At 64.1% G+C, this 13,220-nt stretch overlaps 1 protein-coding gene across 1 annotated transcript; it reads right to left on the bottom strand.

Moving 5' to 3' along the window:
- Nucleotides 1-2,206: 2,206 nt before the first annotated feature.
- On the bottom strand, nucleotides 2,207-8,015 carry LOC135976190 (gap junction delta-2 protein-like). The gene is made up of 2 exons (XM_065570898.1): nucleotides 7,703-8,015; nucleotides 2,207-3,679 (listed from the first exon to the last, which is right to left on the bottom strand). The coding sequence occupies exons 1-2, from the start codon at nucleotides 7,771-7,773 to the stop codon at nucleotides 2,860-2,862; spliced, it is 891 nt and encodes a 296-aa protein (XP_065426970.1). The 5' UTR covers nucleotides 7,774-8,015; the 3' UTR covers nucleotides 2,207-2,859.
- Between the last annotated feature and the right edge of the window lie 5,205 nt (nucleotides 8,016-13,220).

Below are 13,220 nucleotides of genomic sequence, written 5' to 3'. Positions count from 1 at the left end.
TGGCCAGGGGACAGTGGCTGAAGATTTCTAGCTGTGGGGGGTCTATTGCTACCTGGGGTGACCCCACCCCCACGCTGCCCCCCTCCACCAGCGAGGGGATCTCCCTGCCCAGCTCCGCTCCCCTGCCGGCGCCCGCAGCAGCTGGCTCTGGGGGACGTGCTGACGCGGCGTCCCGGCTCCCATGCATAATTCAGGCCACCTAATGCAGTTTCGATGTCGTGGGCCATGACTTCCTCCCAGCTGCCACCGAAATAGAAACAGCCCCAGCCTGGCCTGGCGACCCTGTGCCCACCAAGGGGGGCCAGGCCCAGCTCCCCCCGGCCAGCGCTGGGCAGGGACTCCTGGGGACCGAGCCCCATGCACTGGGGGGGCTCTCCCCCTGGGGCCATGCTAGCCACGATGCACAGGGGCGGGGGCTCCAGAGGGGGCAGGCTGCCTCGCCCACCCCAGCCAGCTGCAGCCTCCAGCTTCGCCCCCTCGTGCCCAGGGGCTCTAACCATTCGACCCCACCCCACTCCCAGAGCTGGGGAGAGAACCCAGGAGTCCTGGCTCCCAGCCCCTTCCTCGTGCCCTGCTCTGCCCACACTCTGGTGGTTATTAATAGAGGCGTGACTGGGAATGAGGTGTCACCTCGTGGGTGCTAACGAACAAGCATGAGGGGCGGGGGGATGCTCTTGCCACGGTGCCAGGTCCCTGCTCACTTGGCACTGTTGTGTTCTTCCCCTCCTCTTCCCCCCCCCGCGGTGATCCCAGCACAATGGGCAATGTGGGATCCCAATGGGGGCAGGTCCTGGGACCACCTATCTGACTGGCTACACCCACTTCCGCCCCCCCTCCCCCCATCTAGGCCTGGGAGGGGGCTCTGGCCTGGTGTCCCCCCGCCTCCTGTCCTCATGGGATTGATGCCCACTGCCCCTCCCTTCATCCCTCCTCCCACCCCCAGGGGTCACCATCTCCCCCCCAGTGGGGGCCAGGTGCTGGCCATGGGGAGGGGCTGTGGTTGGGGCGTGATGAACCCTGGCTCCGTGTACAACTGGCCCCCGGGAGGTGAGAGCTGGGTGTAGGGGCGAGACACCCGCCGATAACAGCTGCGTTGGACCCCTCCTGGTGCTGCCCAGCGCTGAGACGACGACACCCCAGCGGGCACAGCCACAGCGCGCACAACCTGGCGACAACACTCCACCGGGCACAACCTGATAACATTCCAGCGGGCACAGCCGCAGCACGCACAACCCGGCGACAACAGCCCAGCGGGCACAGCCGCAGCACACACAATCCAATGATAACACCCCAGCAGGCACAGCCGCGGTGCGCGCACAACCCGACAACCACGCCCCACCGGGCACAGCCGTGACGGGCACAGCCCAACAACAACACCCCAGCGGGCACAGCCGTGGCACATACAAACAACCTAGGACGACATTCCAGGAGGCCCATGGCTAAGCGTGGGGCTGTCACCGGGCAGCTGGGGGTCAGTGCTGGGCTCACATGGGGTTGTTCCCCTTTGTGATTTCTGCCCCCAGGAGCAGCATGCCCCCCCCCCCCCCCGCGCTGAACGGCGGGGTGGTGGGGGAGGGGGTTTGTTTTGTTCAACAACCCAGAGCTTCAGGGCAGCGAGGGGCTTAAGAGGTGAAAGTGCCATGGGGGGGGAGGGATCAGCTTAGGGGGAGGCAGCGGAGAGGATTACTAAAGGGAGGGCACAGGGGGGGGGGGCTGGGAGCCAGGACACCTGGGTTCTGTCCCCAGCTCTGGGAGAGGGAGGGTCTCTCAGGGTTGAGGGGTGGGCTGGGGACTAGGACGCCTGGGTTCTATCCGTGGCCCTGCTGGGTGATCCTGGCCATGTCTTGCCCCCTCTCTGTGGCTCAGTTTCCCTCTCTGTAAATGGGGATGATATTAACGGGGGGGGGGCGCCGCCCTCGCGGTGCTTCGAGATCGGTGCTGGCCAAGGGCCGGACCATTATCTACAGGGTCTGGTTCCCGCCCCCCCCCCCCATAAATGCAAAGTGCCCAGGGCCCGGGAGGGGGGATGTGGCCAGATGGTCCCAGCCCAGAGCAGCTTAAGGGCAGCAAATCCCGGCGGGGGGGGCCATGACTTGCGACGCTGCCCCGCGGGCAGGTTCCTGGGACTAGCAGTGGGTGCTGAGCCAGACCCAGCCCCTGGCATCTCCCCCAGCCAGGCAGGGCCGAGGGGTTGTTTTGGGGGGGGGGGGGGGGCTGGGATTTCCCCCTTGGCAGTCCCATCTCCCAGCCACAAGCCCCCTGTCTCTAGTGGGAGGGGAGGTGCTGGCAGCAGGGAGCTGTCCACCCTGGGGCATTTCACCCCGTTTCTCTGTCTGCCCCACTCCCTGGGGTCGCCCTGCCTCGCCCACGTGAGACGGGCTGGGCCGAACTGCCAGGGGAGAGCCCCCCCCCCCCCGAGCTCCATCCAGCACCCAGCTTATTTCTTAATTATTAAAAATTGCATCTGGTCATCGATTCTTTTTATTGTCAGCCCAAGGGCTGAGAAAAGCAGGGAGCCATGATCTGCCCCCCCTCCCTGCAGAAACACCCCCTGCCCCCCCCCCAAATATTCCCCACCCCTGGCTGATCCCAGGGCTGGAAAAGGCTGATGGGGGGGAGTTCCAGGAACCCGCCCCCCTGCTTGCACCATGGTGGAAGACTCCGAGAAACAATAAATATTTTTTTAAGTGAGTTGGAGCCGGGAGCCCCCCCACACCCCAGCTGGATCTTGGGGGGGTCATGTCTCCCGTTCAGCCCTTGGAGCAAACCTGCTGAGCCCCCCCTGGTCGGGAGGGGCGGCTCGAGAAGCACCCACTGGCGTTTGCATTGTAAAGCGGGAGGCCCCGTCGCCCCCGGGGCTCAGACGTAGGCGGACTCGCTGGACTGGGTCCGGCCCAGCGGCGGCACCTGGGCCAGGGCCGAGAGGTCCTTCTTGCGCACCTCGCAGACGGATTTGCGCCGCGCCTGCACGCCCCGGATGGCCGTCTTGATCTTGCGCCAGCCCAGGTGGTTGAGCTCGGCCAGGTTGAGCAGGACGCAGATCCCGCTGACCGCGAACATGAAGACCAGGAAGACGGTCTTCTCGGTGGGCCGGGAGACGTAGCACTCCACCTCCTTGACGCAGGGGTAGCGGTCGCACTCGAAGATGGCCGGCACGTTGAAGCCGTACAGGAAATACTGGCCCGCCAGGAAGCCGATCTCCAGCGCGTTGCGGAAGACCACCTGGATGATGTAGAAGCGGGAGATGCCCTCCTGCCGCTTCACCTTGGCGCTCTTGGGCGGGCGCCGGGGGGTGCTGGGCAACTCCTTGACCTCCAGGCAGTCGGGTTCCTCCTTGGCCGAGCCCTCGGAGTTGTGCACCAGGATCCCGTTGACGCTCCGCGCCTTCCGGGCGTCCTTCTCCAGCAGCGGGTAGAGGAAGGAGTAGCGCCGGTCCCGCTGCTTGGCCGACTGGTGGACGGAGTAGGTGATGAAACAGAGGCTGGGCGTGCAGACCAGGATGATCTGGAAGACCCAGTAGCGGATGTGGGAGATGGGGAAGGCCTTGTCGTAGCAGGCCTGGTTGCAGCCCGGCTGCAGGGTGTTGCACATGAACATGGTCTGCTCGTCCTCGTACACCGTCTCGCCCACAATGGCCACGATCAGGATCCGGAAGATGACGACCACCGTCAGCAGGATCCTGTGGGGGGGAGGAGAGGGGAGGGACCCAGCTGGGCGCGGCGAGGGGAGCAGGCCCCGCTCTGCTGGGAGCCCGGGTGGCGGGGAGCTTGGGGCAGGCAGGACGCCTGGGTTCTCTCCCCAGTGCTGGGAGGGGAGTGGGGTCTGATGGTTAGAGTGGGGGAGGCTGGGAGGCAGGACGCCTGGGTTCTCTCCTCAGCTCTGGGAGGGTGTTTGATGCATTTGATCTTTTGCCCAGCTGCCGGAGCGGGGAGAAGGGCCAGCACGTCTCGGTCCCTGATTCTCGGTGGCAAAATGCATCTGCTGCCCCCTTCCCTGGGGCCTTTCACTCCCAACCCTGCACCCCTAAAATGCAGCTACCTCTGGGGCGGAGCGCCTCAGCTACCACACAGGAAGGTTCACTCCATCGGGAAAAGACAGCCCACCCCATGGGGGGATTTGAACCGGTGGAGTCAGAGCCACCCCATGCCCACCAGCGGGTGGGGGGGGGAGGGGAGGTGCAGCGCACGCAAACCCCACAGGGCTGAAACCAGCATCCTCCTGGCCTTAAGAGACCGGCCTCCCCCCTGGGCCAGGCGCCGCCCAGACCCCGGCCGAGATCAAAGCCCATCACAGCGGACGCTGCCCAGACCCCAGCCGAGATCAGGGCCCCGTCGCACCGGCTGCCACCCGGACTCCAGCCAAGATCGGGGCCCCATCATGCCGGGCATCGCAGACCCAGCAGGAGACAGTCCCTGCCCCAAACTGCTCACTGTCTGAGCAAAGGGCAGATCATTCTCCGTTACAGCTGGGGAAACTGAGGCCCAGAGAGATGCAGGGACGTGCCCAGGGAATCAGGGCAGAGCAGGGATTAGAGCCCAGAGTCCCAGGGCGTTAACCCTGCGGCCGTGCCCTTCTGTGCCACTGACATGCTGCTTGGGCAGCCAGGAGAGCTGGTCCACCACATCCCCACCACCCCGGCTGCCTGGAATGCGAGCCTCATGCCTGTCAGGGACTCGATCCTCGCAGCCTCTGCTAGACCCGTACAGACAGGGAAACTGAGTCAGGGATTTGCACAAGGCTACCCAGGAACGTCGTCACAGAGCTGGGGAGAGAACCCAGGAGTCCTGGCTCCCAGCCCCCTGCTCTAACCACTAGACCCCACTCCCCTCCCCGAGCTGGGGAGAGAACCCAGGAGTCCTGGCTCCCAGCCCCCTCTGCTCTAACCACTAAACCCCACTCCCCTCCCCGAGCTGGGGAGAGAACCCAGGAGTCCTGGCTCCCAGCCCCCCCTGTTCTAACCACTAGACCCCTCCCCCACAATACATTGCACCCAGGGAACCTTTAGTGGAAGCTGATCAGTCAGATGACGGGCACAGCCTCACATGTGGCCCCCTCCCTCCCTGGAACGAAAGGCCCCGGGGCCTGCACCAGCCCAGTGCCCTCCCTGTCCCCAGCGGTTCTGGGCGACGGGCCCCCCCCGGGCCCCTGCCAGATGCCATGCGCTGGGTTCTGCCCTGACTCAGGCTGGGGCCACCTGCAGCTCCCCACTCCCATCGGCCCCGCACCTGCCCCCATGGCCTGGCCCTGGGCCCAGGGGAGAGGAACTGAGCACAGCGTTACGGGACAGCTGGGCAGCGCCTGGTGCTGGGGTGGAGCGTGGGAGGCCTGGCTTCGCTTCCCTTCCCAGCGCGGCCACAGACCCACTGAGTCACCTCAGGTGGCTCGCACAAGCTCCGTGCCGCAGTTTCCCCAGCTGTAAAATGGGTATAACAATCGCTCCTCGGTCTACCTGGGCGGGGAGCACTATGGGGCAGGGGGATGGGGTGTACGCCCCACACCGGCGCAGGGAGACATGAGGCGCAGCTGGACAGGAGCTGGCAGCCGAAGCAGGCCGCAGGGAAGGCCCGGGCTCCCCTGCCAGCCGCTGGCGGAGTGGCACAGGTGGTGCCGCAAGGGGCAGGCTGCGGGACTCTGATACCCCCCACAGGAAGGGGAACCCTGGAGACAGCCGGCCAGAGGCCTGAGTCACCACGAGGAGGCTGCGGCTCCTGGAGCCAAGGGGCCGCGGGGCGGGATGGTCCCACCGCAGGGCTGCCTGATCAGAGCTAATCCCCAGAGCGGGCAGGAGGCAGCGTCACCCGCGGCGAGTGGACCCCGTGACAGGCAGGGACTGTCTCGGCCGGGGGTCTTTGTGGTGCGCCAGGGGCCCCCCTGGTCTCGGCCGGGGGTCGGTAGATGCTCCTACAATGCCCACCCAGACTGCCCCTAAGCTGGGCTGACGGGTCTGTTGCAGCACATGCCAGGAGACCCCCGGGCTGCTCAGCCCCGCTCTGATCTGGCGGGCGCTTGTCCTGTCCTGAGGCCAAACCCGCCCACCCGGCCGTGAGCATGAGGTGGGAACCGTAGGCTGGGGAGGGCGGCTGGGGTACGGGCCCTCGAGGCCCCACCCCACTGAGTCCTTCTCGGGAACCGAACCCTCCTACTCACCACGGCCCCGATCCGGCCGAGGGGCCTTAAAACACTGTATGGGCCCAGCCCGGGTCCCCAGCCTGCCAACACAGTCCCGTGGCCCGTCCCCAGCCCCTCCGGGGTGACCGTAACAGGCAGCATGATGGTGACACGGGGGGCAGCCCCTGCTGGGGAACGACCCCCGCTGATGTGAGACAGGTGCCCCCAGGAATCTCACAGCCTGGAGTCAGCGTCCCCCCGTCCGTCCATCCTCCCCTTTCCCTCTCTCTCCTCCCGCCCTGAGCGCCCAGCTCCGCCCGCCCCCTCTGCCCCCCAGTGCAGCCTCCTCCCAGCCCCGCCACCTTGGTGGCTTTGTGCCAGGGCAGGAGCAGGGGGTTGCTCCCCCCTCCCGGGCAGCAGGGCCCCCCCGTGCCCTGTTGTCCCTGGCTGACCTCTGGGGTCAGGCTGCCGCGCTGCCCCCGGGGCCTGCGGTCCTCCCCAGCGGTGTCGGCCTGAGCCCTGCGCGGGAGGGGCCGGCGAGAGCGAGCCGGCTCCCCCTGCACTGAGCCGCAGCCCCGCGGGGAGGGCGGCTACTGGCTGCCACCCGGCAGAGGGGTTGCCAGGTCGGACCCCTGGCGCCCACCCCACATCCCCCCACACACACACACTGCACGGCTTGTTCTACACACCAAGAGAACCTCCCCCGGCCCGGATCCCCCACACGCTGTCTGCCAACCCCCCATCCCATGGGTCCGAACCCGCCTTCTACAGAGGGGGAAACTGAGGTAGCATGAGGGGATGGGACTTGCTAAAGATCACTGGGGAAGGCAGTATCTAGAATAGAACCTGGGTTCTGCCTCCAGCCCCCTTGCTCTGACCCACCAGACCCCACTCCCCTCCGAGAGCAGGGGAGAGAACCCAGGAGTCCTGGCTCCCAGCCCCACCCTGCTCTAACCACTAGACCCCACTCCCCTCCCAGAGCTGGGGAGAGAACCCAGGAGTCCTGGCTCCCAGCCCCCCGAGCTGGAGGGGGCAAGGGACCAGCCCCCCGAGCTGGGGGGGACAAAGGGCCAGTGCCCCCCCGAGCTGGAGGGGACAAGGGGCCAGCCCCCAGAGCTGGAGGGGACAAGGGACCAGCCCCCCCCCGAGCTGGAGGGGGCAAGGGGCCAGTGCCAGCCCCCACCCCCGAGCTGGAGGGGGCAAGGGGCCAGTGCCAGCCCCCCCCCCCGAGCTGGAGGGGGCAAGGGGCCAGCCCCCCGAGCTAGAGGGGACAAGGGGCCAGCCCCCCCCCGAGCTGGAGGGGGCAAGGGGCCAGTGCCAGCACCCCCGAGCTGGAGGGGGCAAGGGGCCAGCCCCCCGAGCTGGAGGGGGCAAGGGGCCAGTGCCACCCACCCCCGAGCTGGAGGGGGCAAGGGGCCAGTGCCAGCCCCCCGAGCTGGAGGGGGCAAGGGGCCAGTGCCAGCCCCCCCCCCCGAGCTGGAGGGGGCAAGGGGCCAGCCCCCCCCCCCGAGCTGGAGGGGGCAAGGGGCCAGCCCCCCCCCCCCGAGTTGGAGGGGGCAAGGGGCCAGCCCCCCGAACCCCCCGCGCCGCGCACCTGCCGATCATAGTCGAGTGCTGCTGCACCGCGGCCTCCAGCAACCTTTCCAGGATCGTCCACTCGCCCATCGCGGCGGGGCGCCGGGGGCTGCCCGCATCCAGCAGCGGGGGGGACCCCGGGCCGCTCCCCGGCCCCGTCAGCTGCGGGGACCCCGGCGTCCGGGCCCCCGCCGGGCAGCCCGGGCCATGGGAGCGGGGCTGGGGCGAGCCCGGCGCCCGCTGCGCGCTGCCACCTGCGCCGCTTTCAAGGACGCCGGGCGGGAGGCGGCGGGATTAGCGCCCGGGCCCCCCCGCCCCGGAGCGGGATGAGCGGGAGCCCCGGCGGGGGGGCGCAGCGGCGGAGGAAAGTTTATGGGGGGGCAGCGACGTGTCAGTGTGCCGAGGTACACACACACAGACACACACATCGCAACAATGCACACACACACACACACATTGCAACAATGCACAGATACACCCATAACACACATTGCAACAATGCACACACACACATATTGCAACACTGCAACAATGCACAGATACATAACACACATTACAACAATGCACACACAGACACACACACTGCAACAATGCACAGATACACCATAACACACATTGCAACAATGCACACACACACATATTGCAACAATACATACACAAACACATTGCAACAATGCACAGATACACCCATAACACACATTGCAACAATGCACACACACATATTGCAACAATACATACACACATACTGCAACAATGCACAGGTACACCCATAACACACATTGCAAGAGCACGCTCACATTGCAACAATGCATGCACACACACACTGCAACAATGCATACAGATACACCCATAACACACATTGCAACAATGTACAGATACATAAACCCATAGCACACATTGCAACAGCTCACACACATTGCAACAATTTACAAACGCACACACATTACAGCATACACACATTGCAACAACACACACACATTGCAACAACAGGCATGCACACACATTGTAACAATGTACACACACTGGAACAGCGTGCACACACACATCGCAACAACACACATTGTAACAATGTGCGCGCACACATATTGCAACAATGCGTGTGCACATACACTGCAACAATGCACACACATTGCAACAACACACACACACATTGCAATAATGCACTCACACAAATATTCACACATCACAACACACACGAATACATGTACACACTCACAAATTGCAGTACTAAACACATGCCACAACAATGCACACACACAAATCACAGTGCAACAATATACACATCACGATGCACCCACACCCAGCTGTGAAGAACTTTCCAGCATCAGATGAGGAGCCTGGTGAGGGCATGCTGTGGGTTTTTTCCTATACACACACATTGCCGTGTTGCAGTGTTTCCACAAACAGCCCTGAACGGGAATGCATGGCAGGTTTGTGTATTGGTGTGTGGAAGTGTCTCTGCTGTCACACGCACAGGTGTATTGCAGTATTTCCGTGCGTCTCACACACACACCGATGTGCTACAGTGTTTCACACATACTCTGCTGGGTTGTAATAGCCACACACAGGCTGGGTGTGGTACAGGATTCCTGTATACACACACACACACACGCACACTTTTCTCTAGTGCCCTAGTGCAAGGGCTGTTCTCAGTAGTGGGGGCTGGGGGTCAGGTCTGAGGGGCACTGGCAGAGCTGGGGGTGGGAGGCAGGGCCTGTCAGCCAGGGAGCGGCTCCCTGCCCCATGGGAAGCACGAGCCACAGGTGGCCTTTCCACCTTGCCCTTGCCACCAGCGACGGCTAATGAAGGCGGCCGGCCGGCTGTCCGGCTGGGGGAGCGGCGGAGGGACCGTGGTGCCCAGAACTGGTGTGTGGCGATGGCCTGGAGGATAAAGGGGGCCGAGGATGTTGGGAAGGAACCAGAGAGTGAGAGCTCACAGTGTCAAGAGACGAGGGCACGGAGGGAAACTGAGGCACGGAGCGGGCCAGTGACTCGCCCGAGAGGTCAGGGGCAGAAATAGAGCCCAGAAGTCTGGAGTCCCGGTCCGGCACTGCACCGCACAGTCTGACGGGCAGAGGTCTGTCACTCTGTGCGTCTGTCCCATGCTCATCCCACCAGGAGCCGGGATGGGGCATTCCCGTTCCAGGGGGCTGTTCATAGGACGAGTCCCCAGACTGGGGAGATGATTATTGGGGGGGGCAGTTATCGGGTGGGGAGAGGCCGTGGCTTCTGCTGGCGCTGTCAGAGCCCAGGCCCACGTTCCCTGCTGCGCCCCCCCCTCCCAGCGGGTTCTGTCCCTGGCGATCCCAGCCAGCACCCCAAGGAGCCGCCCCCAGCAGTGGGACAAGGACAGGGGCTGGCTAAGAGTGGGCAGCATTATATGCCCCCCACCCGTATAGTGAGGCCCCGGCAGCGCAGAGGAGTGGGGTTCAGGGGTGACCGCAGTGGGGGGCTGGTTTAGGTTTGGCTCTGACCTCCTGCAAGTTTTTGGGGGGCTAGATTTGGGGACCGCTGCCCACTCGCAGGGTTTGGTTTTCTTTGCAGAATCTGCTGCGGCAGCTTCCCCACCCCCACCTAATGGCCACCCAGAGTACTGCAAGGGTGAGACCTGTCTCTAGCAGCTGGGAGTTGGTTAATTAAGCAGGTTCGCTAATTACCCCAGCGTGGTTGGTTATTGGACAGTGCTGGAGCTCCTGCAAACTGTCCCAGTGGGCACAGCACGGCCGTGGGCCTTGGCACGAATCTCCACCGTGCCAGACCGCCCCCCCTCTGCGTGGGGCTCAGCGTGTGGACACGGCTTCCCGCAGCCCCCCAGGTACGTGGGTGCGCACAGCCGCACACATGGGCGAGTCTCGACCGCCCCTGCCTCAGAGGTCAGGGCTCCCGGGTTCCACGTCCACCTCTGCCATGCAACGCCGGGCAAGCCGCTTCCCTCTTCCGTGCCTCAGTTTCCCCTCCCACCCTTTGTCTGGTTAGACTGGCAGCTCTTTGGGGCAGCACCCCGTCCAATGGGGCCCTGCGCCCGGTCCGACAGGGGGCCCCGATCTCCGTTGGGCTCTGTGCAGCAGGGGAAGGCGGTAGGTGCTATTGTTATACACCTGCTAACTGTTTAACAGAGCCAGGACGCGATGCATTCTCCCTCCCTGGGGAACTCTGTCCTCCGAGGGCTGCTTAGCTCAGCCTCAGGTGTCTGGGCTGGAAGCAGGGACCCGGGGGGAGGTTCTCTGGCCTGGCTTGTGCAGGGGGGGGTCAGGTGCCCCCGCCTAGCGAGAGCCTCCCAGTGCCACGCTCGGCTCTTAAAAGACATGGCCCCGATCACCCTCCCCACCCCGTCAACCGCAGGGAATCGTTGGCTGACGATGGTACAGGGCCTCCATACAGGGCCTCCGCGCCCGCTCCCTGCCGTCTGCCGGTCCTGTCCTCGTGCAAAGAGCTCAGCGCCCGGGGGGTCGACGCCATGGGCCGGGAGCCCGTTCGCTAGCGGAATGGGGTTAGCCCAGCCATAGCCTCGCTCCCGGCATCCCCGCAATTAACTAACCCCACTGCTGTTGTATTCGTCAGCTCCCCACTAGCTCGGGGGCAGGTGGGGCTGGAGGAGGGGCTGGTGTCTGACTAGAGGCTCAAGACGTAACACGAGGCGCTGGGACCGGCAGTACTCTGTGTGTGTGTTGCATTGGGTGCGGCGTGTGTGTGTAACAAGCATGTGTAATGAGTATGTGTGAGGTGTGTAATGAGCATGCGGGGCGTGTAATGAGTGTGTGTGGCCATGCGGGGTGTGCAATGAGCATGTGTTGGGTGTGGAATGAGCATGTGGAATGAGCATGTGCAGGGCGTGTAATGAGCGCATGTGGGGCGTGGAATGAGCGCGTGTGGGGCGTGGAATGAGTGTGTAGCCATGCGAGGCATGTAATGAGCATGTGCGGGGCATGTAATGAGCGTGTGTGGGTGTGTAATGAGTGTGAGTGGGGTATGTGGGTCATGTAATGAGTATGTGTGGCCATGCGGGGTGAGTTATGAGCCCGTGCGGGGCGTGTAACACCCCCAGCCACCTGGCCTATGGCTGTGTCTAACCAGGGCCCTGCTCTGCCCTGGGTGGGCAGGTGAGGGGGAGTGAAACAACGGCCAGCGAAGCGCTGTGTTGCCTGACCACGTCTCCTTGACCCAGAGACAGCAACGGGCAGGGAAAGGGGTAGGGTGACCAGATATCCCGATTTTATAGGGACAGTCCCGATTTTTGGGTCTTTTTCTTATATAGGTTTCTATTACCCCCCCCACACACACACCACCTGTCCCGATTTTTCACACTTGCTGTCTGGTCACCCTAGAAAGGGGTCACATCCTGGGGGGACATTTGGGGACGGATTGTTAAGGGGGCAGAGCCCCCCTCTCTGCCCCAATGCACCACACTGGAAATGTGTGTTTGTGTCCCACAGATAAGAGCCTACTACTGCTGCAAGCTGGCAGAGCTGGTCCCCCAGCAGAGCCCCACACTCTGGGGACAAAGGCAGTGATGCCAGCAGAGGTGCAGGCAGGCAGCGACGGGGGTTCGGTTCCCGGCACGGCTGCGGATTGTGTGTGCGACCTTGGGCCCAGTGCGGAAAAGGAGACACCGTCGCTGCTCGAACGAAGGAACGTGAGTAAACGCTCCGGGAGCGTCTGGGTGCCCAAAACGTGGCCGGCGCTCTGTGGGGTGGCTGCCTGGCTCTGAATGCAGCTCTCTGGGGATGGCCGGCACGGCAGCACGGTTTATTACAATGATCCGTTTCTCCTCCTCTAGGAGAGGAATATCCCTGTCTCCGGGGTCGATCTCCAGCGCCCCTCCTAGCATGAAAGCTGCAGCAGAGATCAGAGCTGTTTGCTTTGCTGTGATTACATGGACGCGCCAGCTGGCCTGATGGGCTGGAAATCCCACGCCCGCCCAAAGGTCACGCTTGCAAGAGAGAGGCTCCTCTACCCTTGGGTCCTCTCAGCCTCCAGAAGTAAGTTGGTATCGAGACAGCGGCCTCCAGAGAGCTATTTATGTTGCTGTAACATGTGACCGAGATATGGGCCACATTGTGCCTGGCGCTGCCCAGACCCCGACCAAGATCAGGGCCCCGTCGCGCCAGGTGCTGCACAGACCCCAACCAAGATCAGGGCCCCGTCGGGCCGGGCGCTGCCCAGACCCCGAACGAGATCAGGGCCCCGTCGCGCCAGGTGCTGCCCAGACCCCAACTGAGATCAGGGCCCCGTCGCGCCGGGCGCTGCTCAGACCCCAACCGAGACCAGGGCCCCGTCACGCCAGGCGCAGCCCAGACCCCAACCGAGATCAGGGCCCCGTCGCACCAGGTGCTGCACAGACCCCAACCAAGATCAGGGTCCCGTCGGGCCGGGCGCTGCCCAGACCCCGACCGAGATCAGGGCCCTGTCGTGCCGGGCGCTGCAAAGATACAGCTGGAGACAATTCAGCTGAGTGACCAGTGTGCTTAGCCCAGTGAGTTTACAATAACAAACCTGCTTGAGCAGTCCTAGTGCTCCCGAGAGACCCTACAATAACA

This window comes from Chrysemys picta, chromosome 17 (assembly GCF_011386835.1).
Source record: "Chrysemys picta bellii isolate R12L10 chromosome 17, ASM1138683v2, whole genome shotgun sequence".
Classification (NCBI taxonomy): Eukaryota; Metazoa; Chordata; order Testudines; family Emydidae; genus Chrysemys; species Chrysemys picta.
The sequence above is the reverse complement of the archived record's forward strand: the minus strand, read 5'-3'. Positions and strand labels throughout refer to the sequence as shown.

Excerpts from the sequence above, each read along its gene's own strand:
- LOC135976190 (XM_065570898.1), bottom strand. The coding sequence starts at position 7,773 with ATGGGCGAGTGGACGATCCTGGAAAGGTTGCTGGAGGCCGCGGTGCAG. Across the intron at positions 3,680-7,702 it reads CACTCGACTATGATCGGCAG|GATCCTGCTGACGGTGGTCG; the intron begins GTGCGCGGCGCG and ends TCCCCCCCACAG.